The sequence below is a fragment of the Coloeus monedula genome, assembly GCF_965178545.1.
Source record: "Coloeus monedula genome assembly, chromosome: 2".
Classification (NCBI taxonomy): Eukaryota; Metazoa; Chordata; class Aves; order Passeriformes; family Corvidae; genus Coloeus; species Coloeus monedula.
The window spans coordinates 17,879,623-17,896,772 of record NC_138782.1 but is presented as its reverse complement, the minus strand read 5'-3'; the positions used below and the strand labels follow the sequence as shown (position 1 = coordinate 17,896,772).

The 17,150-nt window shown below is 39.8% G+C and overlaps 1 protein-coding gene across 6 annotated transcripts in view; it reads left to right on the top strand.

Annotated features, from left to right (window-relative positions):
- The window catches only part of CLIP4 (CAP-Gly domain containing linker protein family member 4), a 32,832-nt gene extending 17,916 nt beyond the window's left edge, over positions 1-14,916 (top strand). For all 6 annotated transcript variants that reach the window (XM_082276655.1, XM_082276652.1, XM_082276653.1 and 3 more), the window contains 9 exons: positions 551-686; positions 1,406-1,546; positions 5,091-5,174; positions 7,878-8,018; positions 8,442-8,570; positions 10,621-10,744; positions 11,522-11,586; positions 12,243-12,315; positions 12,975-14,916. In XM_082276655.1, coding sequence (XP_082132781.1) covers positions 551-686; positions 1,406-1,546; positions 5,091-5,174; positions 7,878-8,018; positions 8,442-8,570; positions 10,621-10,744; positions 11,522-11,586; positions 12,243-12,315; positions 12,975-13,296 — 1,215 coding nt within the window. In that variant the 3' untranslated portion in view covers positions 13,297-14,916. The remainder of the gene's footprint in view (positions 1-550; positions 687-1,405; positions 1,547-5,090; positions 5,175-7,877; positions 8,019-8,441; positions 8,571-10,620; positions 10,745-11,521; positions 11,587-12,242; positions 12,316-12,974) is intronic.
- The last annotated feature ends 2,234 nt before the right edge of the window (positions 14,917-17,150 follow it).

The window sequence follows — 17,150 nt, the reverse complement described above, 5'->3', positions numbered from 1 at the left end:
TAAGGAGGGAATAGAAAACTTAAGAATCTTTTCCAAAGAAAAAAAATTATTATGCTCTGAAGTTTACCCTTGAACCTTGGCTATATATATAAAAATATATATATATACTTGTATGTATGTATTTATGCCCTTACAGATTTTTCTAATCTAATATTTCTATGGAAGCTGCAGTTCAGGAAGATACCTAGCCCCTGATTCTGTAATTCTTGCTGTATAAACAGTGAAAGTAAAACCTCTCATTGGTCGTGTGCTTCGGTACCTTGCTGACGTAGAGCTATGTTTACAGTGGTACTGACTGTCTAATTCTTGTCTGTGGTGAGATCTGTCCATAACCATGTCTGGTGTTTAATGCAAAATACAGAAGGACTAAGACGATTTGGAAAATGTATTGAGTGGTGTTGAAAGGTAGGAATGTGAGTGAGGGAAATGATGTTTGTATTTTTGTGATGAAAAGCTTGGAGATGACTTGCTATCTCTTTCATAGTCTATACTATTTTCTCACGAACAAAACTTGTTTAACAAACCCATTCTGTGTTGATTTTTCTCATAGGTTGGTACCTTAAGATTTTGTGGCACAACAGAATTTGCCAGTGGCCAGTGGGCTGGTGTAGAGCTGGATGAACCAGAAGGAAAGAACAATGGAAGTGTTGGAAAAGTCCAGTACTTCAAGTGTGCACCAAAACGCGGTACAGCTTTTATTGGTTTTTTTCTTAAATTTTTAAACTCCCCAACTTTTTAAAGAGTACTGGAAGACATGAACCTTCCGGGAGGATAAAAACAGGTAGCACATTCTGTTGCTTGTCTTTGTAGTGCTTTGTTTGATTTATTGGCTCTTTTAGCTGTTCCTACTGTTTTGGCTCCAATAATTTACAAAACCACTGAAACAACCAAGCAGTGGAAATTTCTGGTTGTTTCCTTGAAACTGTGAGATTTCCTGGTTTTTCACCTATACTGTTGAAACTTGTTTGTATTGTAACAGTAATAGCCATGTTCCTTTATGTGCTTTGTCTTCCTTGGTAAGATACTCATGCTTGTAGTTGTTTTCTAACTTTGAGCTTGAGGTATTTTAATTGATGTGCCACGGACACACAGGACATACAAAGTTCCTGTGTTTTGTAGCAGTGGAGACTGAATGTTACTGATAGGACAAAAAGGAGATTCTAATTGATAGTCTTACTGACTTCTTCCAACTTACTCTGTTCAAGTTGCTTGATAAGAATTTTGGTTTCACTGTTCATTTGAGTTTGTCCTTCCTACCCTGCAAGTGCTTTGTCAGCATAGCAAGCTATGATTGGGGCTGGAAAATAACCCCTAAATTAACTGCTGTGAGAGAGAGTAGATGGAAAGTATTGTTGCATTAACATTATCCACAGTTCTTTGTTGGCACATACAATTTTCTCTCCAGGTATCTTTGCACCCCTTTCCAAAATAAGCAAGGCTTCTGAGCACAAAAAAAGCTCTGTACGAAGCTCTTCTGTGCGGTCTTCACCTTTGGTCAAATCCAAGAAAGTAGATGTGACACACATAACTTCCAAAGTGAATTCTGGTGAGTATTTTCTTGCATGTTGACAAAGGATGGAGAGATACTAATCTTTAAGAATTAGTAAATCTTGGTATTAAAATACTTGTTTGGAATTAGTTCATAACTTGAGATGAGAAGGTGATAAGGTCTTTATTAACTCTGTGTTCTCGTGGTTAGAAGTTCACTGGCCTGTGAAATGGTACTGGAAGGACATTGTGTATAGCTGTGGAGGGATTACAGTGATCTGATGTACTATGGCAGTTTCTACTCTTTACACACTCTATAAAAAAGATCCTCACCACAACATTTATTCTTGAGCCATTAACGTAATTTCTAATTGGCTGTGATACCAGTTAAGTGTTTCAATTTAATGAGGTTCATTTACTAAGATATTCCTGGAGAATTTGCAAGGAATTAAAGTCTAGAAATAATCTGTATACCTTTATGTCTATAAATTGAAGAGATTTATTTTCTGGCAACACGATCAAGGAACTATTTAACTCATTGTGTTTTATCTGCTAATTAAATTATCTGAGTAAAACCAATGCCAATTTAGAAGAGAGAGGTTTTCCTTGTAATAAGGCCTCTGTCTACTGATGGGAGTTACGGGCTCAGTCTCTGGCTCTGGTTTAGTTTCTTAGTAATTTGCTCAAATTACTTAATCCTTCTGTGTGAATTCCCTCCCTGTGGAGTGAAAGATTCATGTTTTCTGACTGTTCAGGTTCCAAGTTGTTTGGAGAACTGGCTCTTCCCTGCTGTGTGCAGTGCTGGCCATGCAAAATCTGGCCCCCTCCATGTTTGGCTGCCTATGTAATAATGTGATTAAATATTTCATTAGCATTTCTTTTGCCTTTTGAGCCCTGTTTAGGTGACTCACACTAAGGCAGCACAGCTTTAAGGGATGGAAGATAACACATATTCTCATTGAATTTACCCAAGTACCCTAAAACACCAGTAATATGCAGGGTATAGAAACAATGCACCAGACTGATGCCAGGAAAAGATGCATTTTGACAGCTTTTTGGATGACTTATGTAACTCTTTTCTGCATAGATGAGAGGGGAGTAAGTTTTAAGTGTCTGTATCTACAATTAGCACAAAATTGAAGCTATTTATAAATGGCTATCTTGCATAAAAAGCTTCTTGGGATAAGCAGTTTGTTGGGAGTATTGCTCAGGAGCAGATCCAAGCTGATGACTTCTGTTAAGTATTTTCCACTGTTTGATTCACTTTGTTGTGAACTGTTTGTAACCCATTAAACTATAATGGGAGGGACTTTTCCTTTGTCACAGACAGCTTCCTTCCAGGCAGTTTGGGCATAAACCACCTTTTCTGTCACAAAAATACATTTGTGTCTCTGTAAAATTTAAACATTTGATACCTTGCTTTAAGGTAGAAATCAGAGTGAGTTAAGCAGCATCTACCCAGGAGAGTTTACATCCACTGGATGTAAGTGTCTGGAAGCTGCTGCTTGCAGGGAGTCCTTGCACTCAAAGGTCCATGGGAATTAACATGCCTGGCTGATTGGCTGGCTGGAGGGGGGAAGGACAACGCTGCAGAGGCAGAACATTGGTTGGCAGTGTTTATGTGCATCACCAGGTCACATTTCTTTCCTTTAAACTCTCTTCCTGCAATGCAGTGGTTTGTAATTGACACTGAACTGTGCCATAAATCAAGTCCCTCCTGATGGGAGAGAGTTTTCTAAAAGTCCTTGCGAGGAGTTTCAAAGATAAACTGAGACTTTTCCTGGAGTTTCAATGCTTCCAGATGGTTGTTTATTAAGTCTTATCAGAGGAACAGAGTCACTAGCGTGACCCAGGTACAGCACAGAGCACAGAAAGCAGGAGTGAAGTCTCTAATTATCAAGATTTACGCAGTCTTTTAAAGATATTTTAACCAATAGTTACTAAAAACCTACGTTATTTTCACTTTCCTACCAATTATTCAGTAACACGTCTAGGAACTGTGGAATTCTCTATCCAATCATTCCAAACTACTTTTACTGCAGAACATGGAGTAGTAGAAGAAGGAGAAGAAGGTTTAGAGAACAACAACAATCCTCCATTTTGATATTTTTTACTCTTACCTATTTACTACAAAGAGAAGCCCAAAACCTCTAAATTTTCACCCTGTGACAATCTTACATAGTAATCTATCACCTAATTCACACCACTGTATTTTCTAGCTCTTGTCTGACTGTTGGTAATTCTTTCCAAGGTTGGAGGCTAAAACAGTGTTGTTCAGGGGGGTAAGAACCCTTAAAAACAGGCAGAGAAATATTCTCGGCACTCTGGGTTCCTATAGTAATGATTCAAGAAAAATGAATACGCTTTTTGTAGATAAGGCTATAAGGAGCAAAGTAAAATATATTTATAATATTGTGTAGGGGTTTTGAAATTTTATTAGGTTCTACTGGATTTGAATAATCCATCAGATTAAAGAGAAAAGATCTTTTTCAAGTTTCTAGGAAGAGGATTATTGAGATAAAATTAAGAAATGTGTTATCGATCACAAACACTAGATTTTTGATCTGGTGCCTTAATGGCTAAGCCATAAAATTTTGGTAAATACGCTACCCTTGCAAACTAGTTCAGTTCCTGTGTCTGAATTAAGATGAGAGGGTGGTACTGGAAGGACACTGTGTGTAGCTGTGGAGGGATTACAGTGATCTGATGTACTATGTCAGGTTCTACTCTTTACACACTCTATAAAAAAGATCCTCACCACCACATTTATTCTTGAGCCATTAACGTAATTTCTAATTGGCTGTGATACCAGTTAAGTGTTTCAATTTAATGAGGTTCATTTACTAAGATATTCCTGGAGAATTTGCAAGGAATTAAAGTCTAGAAATAATCTGTATACCTTTATGTCTATAAATTGGTATTTTAATATATAAATAAATATAAAAGATGTGATTTTTCTTTCATGACAGGGAGTGGGTAAATCATAGATAAGTTTGTTTTTCATTGACTTAGGGTAGGAAACTGTCAGAAATGCAAAATGACTTTTTGCAAATTGTAACTTAGGTGGGAGTACGAGTTGCTACCCATACTACAACATTGCTGCTCTGAGAGTTAGGCTCTTAAAAATCATATTGGCATGCTTACATCACTATTTGTAGTCTGAATGAAGATCTGATCTCAAATCTCTCTCGAAACCTTGATGTGTAATCTTTTACGGCAGAAATTGTGAAATTAGTCCTGGTGAATAGTAGATCTTAAGTACTATAAAAGTGAATGTTACAGGTATGAATGTTTGAAAGATTTAAATAAAACTCCTTCAGTATAAAAATTAGTATTTTATAGGCCATTTGTTTATTGTTTGGCAAGATAGTTTGGACTGGTTTAGTGTGTTAAGGGGTTTAATATCTGTGCTTATCCATCAAAACAATTCTGCAGTCTCATTTTACCCATTTATCAAGTGTCTAAGGAATTGTACAGTTTTATCAATTTTTCTATGCATCCAGTAATCTGCAAATCTGTCAAATTGGTGTTGTACATGACTTTCCTGTAAAATTATTATTTGTTAGGATGTATATGTTTAATTGTATCTATTATTTTTATAGGCCTAAATATGGCAAAAAGAGACAATGCTTCTGAAAACAACTTTATGACTGCTAACAGGGGAAAAACTGTACCCGCAAAAGATGGTAATGAACTAATTTTTAATTTTTTTTTAACATCTTAAGAAAAATTCTGCATATGGCACTATTATTGCTGCCCTACCTCTGTAAAAGCCCTGTATCTACACTATAGAAAAAAGTTGCCTTGCTTGTTTATATTATATTCAAGTCCCAAGCAGGCTGTAGGCATTTAGTTTTCTAGGAGCAAAGTAATTTGTGTGGATGTTTGGCTGGCATTCTGTGTTGCTTTGGTAACCACTTCTGTCTGAATACTTGGGCAAGAACATAGACAAGCCCTTAAAGCTGGCTCTTAATAAATGATCTTGCAGAGGATCTGCAGAATTACCAGCTGAGGTGTCTGAGAGAGACCTTTTGCCCTGAATTGTTGCTGCCTAGATTTTAATACAGTTGGCATTTTTTTCTCTCCTCTATCTGTATGTTCATGCTTCTTAATAAAGTGTTACCATCTCACAGTGCTTAACAGTCTTGGTGTTGTATCATGGCAGACTCGCCATAGCAGGCTTCAAACATGAAAAATGAAACTGGCTTTTAAAGAGTGCCTTTTGCATGTGAATCATTCTCTGCAATTATCTAGTTTCACAATTGGATAACAACTTCTACTACAGCAGTACTTTGCTGAACTTGAAACACGAAGGGACCTTACTTTCAGCTATCTAGAACAAACGTTGAAAGTCGTGTCTCCTTTGAAGTTTTGTCTACAAAATCATAAGTGTTGGTAAAAACAGTATTTCTGTGAAATAATTTGAAGTGTGAATTTGGATATGCCTTCTTTAAGTCATAGAATCACAGAATAGTTTAAGTTGGAAGGGGATCATCGAGGGGCGTCCAGAGCTTCTCTGGGCAAGCTGTTCAGTGCCTCCCACCCTCACAGTAAAGAATTTCTTCCTGATATCTGATCTAAACCTCCTCTCTGTCAGTTTGAAGCCTCTACCCCTTGTCCTATCACTGCATGCACATGTGCAAAGTCTGTCCATCTTTCTTGTAGGCCCCCATCATGCACTGAAGGGCCACAGTAAGGCCTCTCTGGGGCTGACCAACCCCAACTCTCTCAGCCTTTCCATGTAGGAGAGGTGCTCCATCCCTCTAAACATCTTCATGGCCTCCTTTGGACTTGCTCCAGCAGGTCTGTGAAGAAAAGCATCTTTTCATATCTCCTGTGAGTGAATAGTTGTGAATTCAGAGAGAATTCAGAAAAGACACAACCATAACTAGATGTATAAAACATGACTTAGGAGTAAAGACTTGAAATTTGTGATTGTGTGATTAAAAAGACAGAAGATGAAAGGCATAAAACTGGAAGCTTTGGGATAAAAGGAATAGTATAACTCACTCTGCATGTGTAGTGGGAGTAAAAAACCTTGATCTAAACCAGTGGTGATTGAGGTTTTATATTAAGGGGAAAACCCCTGTAACATTGGAGATAATTATGTGGTGAAATACACTATTGAGAAAATCTTGAGATCTCCCTGATGGGAGGTTTTTAAGAACAGGCCAAATACTCACCTGTCAGGAGTGTTATAACAAATAATTGTTTTGCCTGGAGGAAGAGGAATCAATTATTTGACCTGCTGAAGTCCTTTCTGCTCTTCCTTCTCCCACCCTGTGATTTCCCACAAAATGAAGTATCTTGATGACAGGTGGAATTGGAGCAGTTTTTGTTGCATTCCTGTAAAAATGGTGGTCTGAGCTCCCGTGAATCCATCCCTGGACTGGCTTCTAAGGACGGACTTGTAGCATGTGTTTGCAAATGCACACATGTATTTATACCTTGGACATGGAGCCAAAGTTTACCTGTTAGTCACCATTCAGGCAGTAATTTGCATTTTCTTCATTGTAGCATAGCTGCAGAGAGTATCTCAGAGCCTTCAGATTTCTGTCCTCAGCTTTTGTTTGGACCCCCACTGCATTTGCCTTCCTCAGTTCTTTACTGTTTTGCAAAATTGGAGGACTAATTGACATCGAATAAACTAACCCTGCGTTGTTATCAAGCTGTTTGCAAAAACTAATGGATTAAGCCTCTCAAAAGTCTGGAAAGTTTGATAAGCAATATTATCTTAATTTTTCACATTGATAAGCTGAGGCATAGATGTGTCTTGCTATACCCTGCCTCATTTTGGGCAAAAGCGGTTAGAAAAGGGGAGAAGAGGAAGAGCCTTGAAAAGGAGGCAGGAAAGATGAACATAAGTCTTATTGGAGAGTTTAGGGTTTGCAAATGGAGATAAAAGTGATTTATTTCCCATTCTAGTTTTATAGTACAGGTTTTAATATTACACTTTGTAATGGAATATAGTAGGCTTTAATCCAGGCAATAATTCACTCACATAATATCACCTTCCTTCCACTTCTCATCAAATCTGTAGTAGGCTGGATGCTGAAAGGCTGGTGGTATGATCTCTTGTTACTAAAGCTCATGTATTTTAATAAATATGCTTGGGACTGTTAAGATGAACTTCATAGAGTATAAAGATGAGCTTTTGGAGACCTCTTCTATCACCATATTCCCACAGCAGGGTCACTTGCACTCCTGTCATTCCTGACAGGTGTTTGTGCAAACGCTGTGTAACAAGTTCTGGCTTTGGCTCTTTACTTTGTATTCTGCCCTCCATGGAGAGCAGACAACTTCCATATTTACAAAAGCTTTCCTTTCTGCCTAATCTATCCTTTTCCAAAATAGGATCCCTGAAGGACAACTTCCATTTATGTCTTTAGGTTTTCCTGGGTACAGCAGCTCTTCCTCTTCTACTACCTCCTTGGAAGGCAAACGGAATTACTCCAAGAAGCGGAACTCAACGAGCAGCAGTAAAAAGGCCCTGACTCGAGTGTCTTCTGCCTCATCTAAGATTAGTGCTGGTATGGTCTGTTGTATTGAGGTGTATTTTCACAGGGGGGAGTTCACTGTTGCATTGAGTACTTATGTAGAACTTCTTGTGTTGTTTCAGAATCTGAGCTAGTTTCAGAAAGACACTTGTGAAGTAGTTTAATCATAAACCTAAGTTTGGCAACTTTTAGAAAGATTTTTTTATAACATCTTCAAGATGAAAAGTGTTTCTATAGTTGGTCACTGTACCTTTTCAGAGCCGAGAAAAGGCTGTAGTCCAGTTTTCAGGCTGGCACAAAGCAAATCTTTGTCTAAGCAAAATTTGTGTTGCCATGTGTTGAAGGTACACTGTGTTAGAGGTAAATACTCTGTTCACTAGTCAGTTGGCTTGCTATTGAAAGCTTTCTTAAAGATTTAATGTCACTAATTTCAGATCTTGTTCTTCTCTTGGCCAGGGCTGTATAGCTCCCCAACCACAAGGAAAAATGCTCTTGATGGAGAAATCCAGGTTGGAGACAGAGTACTGGTGGTGGGGCAGAGAACAGGCATTGTTAGATTTTGTGGGACAACAAAATTTGCACCAGGTATGTGCAATGCTCTATGTATATTGTCAGATGAGTATGGAATAGCTTATATGCAAGCATGTGAAGAGAAACCCATCTTTTCCCTCACTCCTTCAAAAAAATTTCTAAATTTAAATTGGTTTGTTTCCAAGTTCTCTCTCCCTCTCTCTCCCTCTCTCTCCCTCTCTCTCCCTCTCTCTCCCTCTCTCTCCCTCTCTCTCCCTCTCTCTCCCTCTCTCTCCCTCTCTCTCCCTCTCTCTCCCTCTCTCTCCCTCTCTCTCCCTCTCTCTCCCTCTCTCTCCCTCTCTCTCCCTCTCTCTCCCTCTCTCTCCCTCTCTCTCCCTCTCTCTCCCTCTCTCTCCCTCTCTCTCCCTCTCTCTCCCTCTCTCTCCCTCTCTCTCCCTCTCTCTCCCTCTCTCTCCCTCTCTCTCCCTCTCTCTCCCTCTCTCTCCCTCTCTCTCCCTCTCTCTCCCTCTCTCTCCCTCTCTCTCTGCTTCTCCCTTCCCCTTGCTAAAAAACACTTTGCAGTGAAGCCAAGTGCTGTCAAAGGCAGCCATTGTTCTACATGGTGGAAATTAATTTCTGAATCCTTCGTTGTAACCAAATTTATCTTCTCTATGGCCCTATCTATAATCTTATTGCAAGAGTAATGCAGAAGCAGTTGGTAGGTGTACCTGGTTTGGGTGAGGTGTTTGTGATTGGTGATTGGCAATACTCCGTCGTGACACTGGGTGGCATCAGTATTTAAAAAACGCCGTCGGGATGCAAGATCATGGTACAAGCTCTGTACTTGTTTCATCCCTGCCCTGTTCCCCAGTTTCACTGTAGGCAGTCCTTGTTCAGGTACTTCAGTTACCTGAGGGACACTTAAATGTCATCACTTTTTGTGTTGTTGCTGACAAAGTGATCACTGAGAAAAGGACTGTTTCCCAAATGCACTGACAACTGTGAAATCAGAAAGCTGTTTGGCAATGTTAAGTCTCCTCCCTCTCTGCTTTAAATCAGGAACATAATTTTTTGGAGGAAAACATGCTATTGTAAGAAGTGAGGATGGAAAGATGACAAATCATCACCATTTGCTAACCCAGTAATTTATAGAAAACCTAACAGATGCATGTTTAAGTATTTCAATTCTAATGTGTATCAAAGCTCTGGAACTTATCCAAGGTTTGTTCCTTTTGCTGCAATGCAGATCTTTATTTAATTCTAAAAATGGGAAGCAGAGAACTTCTGATATACTGAGCCCTTCTAATTCATAAGCTGTCATTCCTGAGTTTCTTGAGCTGATAATTAGAATTACCGTTTTATCCAGTGCCTTAGTACCAAGTGACTTGAATTAAATTCTGAATCTTCTGGGGATGGATAGCATAAGGACTACTAATGGAGTATGAAATTTAGCACCTTTATGTAATTAGCTCACATTTATCACGGGTTATGAATGATCAAGCTCATTAACATCTTGCTGCCTATTCAGTGTTCTGTACGAGATTAATTGATGGCCAGTTCCAATTCTTACACCCTTCTCTTGACATCACACAACCAGCCTTGTGATTTGTATTAATTATAACTTGCTAGATGGAGAGAAAGAATGAATGAATTAATATCAAAACTTTAATTTTACTGTTGATGATCTCAGATGAGGCATAAACCATGTGGTCAGAGGACTAAAGAGGGAAGCATGCAACAGCAGTGCTGCTCTTTCCTGTCTCCTTGTTGTCCAATAGCCAGTTAAGTTCAGTAATACTCTATTTGACTTTAGTATGTATATATATACATACAGATACATAGTCCTCAAATGTTTTACCTTTTTTGTATTAATTAAAGTGTCAATAATTTTATTGAAAGCATATAAAAATGCTGAGATAATTATCTTTATTAGGGTATAATTTGTGCATAATTGAATAGGTAGCTATTTTATAATATACATATTTACTATTAACATCTGGACATTTTCTGACTAGAAACTGTTTTCTTTGATGTGGGTGAATGCCAGTTGTGCCAGTGGTCTAGATGAAGAAAAGCCTGTAGTGTTTTGTTGAAAATGTCCTGATTTTACTGTTTTGCAACGCAGGATTCTGGTGTGGAATTGAATTGGACAAGCCTCATGGGAAGAATGATGGCTCTGTGGGAGGAGTGCAGTACTTCAGTTGCCTTCCCAGATATGGCATATTTGCACCCCCATCTCGTGTGCAGAGGTGAGCACTGAATTTCCTGTAATGTTTGGGTTGCCAAATTATTTCTTAATACATTTCCAATGTGAAACAAAATTTTGAGCAGATACAGAAGATACAAATGTTTTCTTCTGCAAATGGAAGTTTATAACCTCCATTAAAAACCTGGTGGTTTTAGATCAACTTTTTGAAAGCAGATTATAAAACTGGAAATGCGCCTCCCCCTGTTTCTCTTGCAGCTACCTGAAGTATTTTTATTCCAGGGCCTCTGATAGTTTGTGTCCATTAAACCTTACTTTCATGACCCAATCTTGATGTGTTCTGCTAAATTCAATTATAAAAGGAAATTGCCCTTGGACATGACTGGAAATGCTCTTCTTATCCCAGCTAACTGCACAGAGTATCCAAAGCATGCACCACTTGCTTGTAGTCTCTTTCTTAGGTTTCAGGAAGAGCATCCAAGCAATTCTGTGCTCTTTCCTCCTGTATTTGTGTGTAGTTATGCTGCCAGACATGTTCTTGCTTTCATTTCTCTGAATAAGCCAGTTCAGGCAAACTGTTAGAACTTATCTCAGAAGTATACTTGCTGTCTCAATGAGTAAGAGAGGCAAGTAACTCAAATACACTGATTTGCTCCAGGCACTTCTTGCATACCAGCCTGAGTGCAGCAGGAATGTTGGTGTCTTTTGGGGGCAGATGGAGAAGGAAAGAATCAAAATTTCATCAATATTTGACGAGAAGCCAGTAGGTTTGTTCAGAGTTGAGTTGAAATGACTTCTTTATTGTGTTACTGCTTTTCAGACTAACGGGTTCTCTGGATTCTCTCACAGAAAGTTCGTGGAGTAAAGGAACTCACACTTTTCCAGGTAGGAGTGTGAGACACTGGGATTTGGGTGAGGCAGGGCCTGCTCTGCAGCCAAAACCTTCTGCACTAAGCCAACTTCTCCAAAAGCACAAGAAATTTTCAGGGATGCCAAATGCCAGCCAAAAGTCTGGCTGCTCCCTTCCTAAAAATGTAGCCTGCAGAAGGAGCTGTGGAGTACTATATTGTTCTTAATACTGTTTCTACTGGCAGAAAGAGTTATGTCAGTTATGATTGTTGGCAGTCTTCCATTATTACTATATTGCATTCTAATCAGAGAGAAAGGGAAATGGAACCTGCTCCTTAATACAAATTAAGATTGATGAAGGGATCAGTAGGGCAATGTCCCTATGAAATTGCTAAAACTTGTGTGAGGTATTTGAAGTAGTTGTTTTCCTCTACTTAAGCTTTTAATGAGAAGACTGCTTCAAATCAACTTGTTTGGTTTGTTTAATTTAACTTCTGTCCCCTCTGAAATTCCAAACATATTATGGGTATATACTTTCATGAGGAGTTTCATCATTTAACTTCCAAATTAGAGAGGAGAATGTGCAGCAACTGTAGTGAAAGCAGTATAAAAGAAAACACAAAGAATATGTGTTCATAAGGGGTTTTTTTTCCTGAAGAAGTCCTACACAGCTTATTCATCTTTCCACTTAGGTTTTAGACGCAGTCTAAGCACCACTTCTGCATCTTCACAAAAGGAGATAAACAGAAGAAATGCCTTTGTTAGGTGAGTGTTACAAGTTTCAAGTGCTTGGGTGAGCTGGCTGTTAGCTTTGCTGTTTCTTGCTCAAAAAAACCCTTCATGCATGTAGGATATCTAGACCTTTATATGCTCATTTTTTTCCTTCCAAAATGGACCAGTAGTACACTACTTTTCCATGGGCATCCAGGAGTACAGTCCTAGAGTACAGCCAGATTGACATTAAAGTTGTTTTCCAATCATTCATCACTGCATATTCTCCAAATTCTTGTATTTTCACACATCTGGGTGAGGTTCAGAGGCTCTTGTTAGAGGACTTCACTTTGTCCTGGTGATCCTGACTGACACTTGTATGTTAAAAGTTGTTTTGGTTAAACTGTTTTAGGCCCCAAATAAAATATTTTGTATGGCTTAATTAACCAATACTATCACCTGCTGTAAATATTGTAGATCCTAGCATCAGGTGAAAGAAATTGCTTTTCCAATACTTCAGACTGCCGAGTGTAGCAGCCTGTTACTGTTATTTCATCCTTTGTTAGTGACATGAGATCGAACCCAGTGTTTCTAAAAAGGGATTTGAGGGTGGTTTTTTTCCCCATGCGCTTCCCTGAATTACAGATTTGCCCTGGATGTTTTTTAGACAAAAAAAGACAAGACTTTTTCTGTCCCCTTTCTTTTCTCACTAGATCCAAGAGCTCTGTATTGCGGCGCAGCTGGAGCAGCAGCACTACAGCTCCCTCCGAGGGGCCCGTGAAGCTGCACGAAGGCTCCCAGGTTCTCCTGACCAGCTCCAATGAAATGGGGACCATCAGGTACATTGGTCCCACAGACTTTGCCCCAGGGATATGGCTGGGGCTGGAGCTCCGCAGTGCCAAGGGAAAGAACGATGGCTCCGTGGGGGAGAAGCGCTACTTCACCTGCAAGCTGAACCACGGCGTCCTGGTGCGGCCCAGCAGGGTCACCTACCGTGGGATCAACGGGGCCAAGCTGGTGGATGATATTTGCTGAGCCACAGTGTGCTCATAGGGTGGGGAATGAGTATTTGAAAGCACAAAACAACCCCGCCTAGAATGCAAACTTACTTTGAAATCGTTACATCTGCATTTGCATTTTACATATATAAGTATATATGTATGTGTGTGTATATAATATATATATATTTTATATAAAAATATATATATAAAAGAGATAAAAAAGAGTTCAGTTATGTTAAGGAGTAAAACCACTGTTGAGTTTCTCTTACTTTATCGACCCTTGCCTGGAAGGTTATTACAGAAGCATCTTGGGTTTAAGATGCTGCATCATTTGAAAACCGTTCCAGTTGGAGAACCGAGTGTCTGCAGTGTTCTCTAAAGTTCCTGTGTGGTTCATGCAGTATTTAAAGGTTTTTCTCCATGTAATAATGAACTGGAAATGTTTGTGCATTGCCTGCTTTTGACAGCAGAGGTGTTTGATGGGTGATGTTAGCCTGGTTCCTGGGCACTTTGTCAATTCCAATACCAGCTGCTAGCAATAAGAAAGGAGGATTAAAAAAACAGAGACAACCCCCTTCCTACCTTTTTCAAACAGTTCTTGAGTATTTTTGCATTTTATCATTCAGATCCCTCCTCTTCTTTCCCCCTCCTCTTCTCCTCTCCATAATACAAAAGGGCTGATAAATACAAGGATTTGCCCCTCTCTTAGTGAAGAGCAGCAATTAAATAAAAAGCCTTTAAAAAGCACAAATATGCTGCATGTCAGTCTGTACAGTAATAAGCACCTTTTGTTCTGCATTTGTAGAAGGAGCTACATATGAGATGCACTCTTTAAAATAACGCACTTTGCACTCTCCTGGAGATCTTTCCCTCATTTTTAGTGACTATTTTTTTGGTCTGGGATGCTGCAGGCAATGAGTATCGCAGTTGTAAAATGCAAATAAACCCAGAGTAGAATATGTAATACCCTCATCATAAATATTAAGTGTGTATAAATACAGCAAGGTAATTCCTGCCAGTGGTATGGAACAGATACAGGGTTTTCAAGCAAGCTGTTGCCATTTTTTGATTAGTTTGTGATACGTTTCTTTTTGTTTGCTTTGGAACAGTTTCCAGTATAGATTTTTTTGTGAGAGTCTTATGATAAGGGTAGTTTTAGGTACAACATTGTAATGGGCCTTCATGTGACATCAGTTGCGTATCAGCCTTTTAAAACAGCTAATCTTTTGTCCATGTTTTAAACATAGAATGTATTTTAATTGCTCAGCATATGTAAACATTATCTTAACTGGTTGGGTTTGTGTTCCAGAACAGTCATTTTACTCTCAAATGATCTGCTTGCTCTTGCCTACTTGAAGAAGTGACACTTTAAATAGTAATATCCTATTTTTAGACAGAATCCTGCTGCTGTAACCATCTTTTAAATGTTGCTGTAGCTATTTTTCCTGATCTGTATTTAAAATAAAATAATGCATATTGTATTCTAACTTAAGGGAATTTTTAATTGAATATAAAAGCTGTAAATTTTGAATGTGTAAAAAAAAAAAAAAAGTAATGCTTTATATTTAGAGACACAGATACTCAGTGATGTACAACTTTACTTTGTCTAATATCTGTTTCTTGCTGGTATTAATAAAATAAAACCCTGTTAAATAATAGAGCACAAAGAATTTTCACGGGGTCCTTACAGAATGTACAGAAGGACATGTTTCTCCTTCTCTTCAAATGAAGTGCAGGGGGTTCAGCATGGAACAGCAACTGCCAGCTGTGAACCAGAAGCTTTTCTCTCTCCTGGCTCTTCAGCACAGAAGTGCCAGTTCCAAACAAAGCGTTTGCACAGCATGTTCTGGCACAGCCTGGTGCACCTGGGCGAGCAGTGGAGTTCCTGTGAGGAGATACTCATCATCAGGAATGCTCTTTTTCCTGCCTGACCAGATGGAATGGGTGGCACTGCTTTATCTGAGAGATAGCTAGAGTTCTCCAGGAGGTAGGTATGGGAACGAATGTGTGGGTGAGGCAGCAAGCTGGGCCAGCTTGTTAGAGTCACACCACTTCTGTGTGGTCTGTCTTGCACAGATGATTCACTGGGAGCTTGTTTTTCCTGCAGGGGTGTCAGGCTGCACCTTCCCCAGCTCTTTAGCTCCAGGCAGGTCAGCTGGAAGTAGTGTCTTGGTGGCCTGGGCCTAGTGAGTGCTGCAGGACTTCATTGAACCTGCCTGATGGGTGCAGGAGAGGGCAGAGATACCATTTGGTGCTGGTGTATTGTGCTCTACCTTCCATTTCAGCTTCAGCCAGCAGCACATCTCTCCTGGAAGCTCTGGCTGTAATTGGCTCAAGCACTGTAGCTTAGAGAAGCAGATCTGACTTACAAGACAGAGCTGTTTCAGTAGCTCTCAGGATCTTCTGCCAGGAAGCAAGCACTGTAAATTTATGCTGTCTGAAACAGAAATAAATCAGTCCATTCCAGAAAGGATTACTGAGGGCTCTCTTCAAGGTGGGGATGGGAAGGGATTTGTGCCTGCCTAAATCCAAGGTAAGTTGCCATAATCCTTTACTCCAACTCTTGCGGGAGGACACTGTGTCAAAAAAGAGATTCTGAAAATAAGTGGCAGTGAAGTTTGAAATTAGGTGCTGTGCAGAGGACTGTACTGTCACAGCCCCTGACTGGTTAGAAAAAAAGCCAAATGATCTCAAAGTCCTGATAAACTACATAAATAAAATATTATCTGTAGTTTATAAATAAATAAACAGCTAGTCCCCAGCAATACTGTGCTGCCTGTGCAGACTCTGAGGCCAGTCCTTGTCCCATAGCATGTCTCAGGTCCAGTTAAAGAAAATGGCCTTCCTCAGTGCTCTTAGCAATTAAATCTTTCGATTTTTCTTGAACACTGGCTGGAAAGGAGAGACCACAGGTGCATGTCACAGGAGGATGAGAACTTCCTTGAGGTGTCTGAGGATGGGGAATTAATTTCTAGAAGTTCAGCTCAACTGGACTCAGTGACTGTTTTGCAGATGGTCAATGGTTTTCTGGGCAGGGAGCCTGTGCTTTGAGAGTGCTGCTGGTCAGCAACATCTGAGGCACACAGATGCACGCTTGGCTCTGCAGATCTGCAAGACATAGCCTGGTTCCTCTGATAAGTTAGCTCTGTTACCTGTGAGAGGTGGCAAATCCAGCATTTCTGTCACGGCTTTTTCAGAGCTCAGAGTTTGCAGAAGCCTTGTCAAGGACCAGGTGGCAACTGAAACACCTGCGTCCTTTTCCCTGCCTTGCTGCAGACAGACAACTCTAGAAGAAAGGGGAATTAGAGCAGAGATTGCCAGTCAGTGCCAGATCCGAACCAGGCTGTGGTGGCTGCCTGCTGACCAGCCCTGCTCCTGGAAGAGCATAGGAGAGCTCCTTTTTAAGTTAAGAGGAGGAAGGAACCAAAGAGTGGAGGAAATGGAGGGAGGGGAGAGGTGCTTCTGGGAAAAGTCTTGTTAACCAAACCACAGCACTATCCTGCAGTAGAATGAGCACATGAAGGAGAAAGTTTATAGTAAGTCAGTCCTAATTTCAAGGACCATTTTTTGAGAATGGAGCTACCTGGGCCATAGGATTGATACAGGGAGGGGATAAAAAGTGAGTGTTTCAGGGCAGGAGCTGATTCTAGATTCTAGAACTGTCACAAGATTCAATACTGTCACTCCACTGTATTAAAATACAGCTTATAGGTAGACCTATCCACAGTCCAGACTCAAAGGTTGTCTTAGATATAGGCATTTAGGGAAAACATCCAAATGCTCTCTTCAACCCTATCCTTTGTTCTCTTTTTATACCAGCCAGTTTGCTGTGGGTAAAAGCCAGCCTTGGTGGTTTGTGACAGAAGGAATGGCACCTTTCCCTGTAAA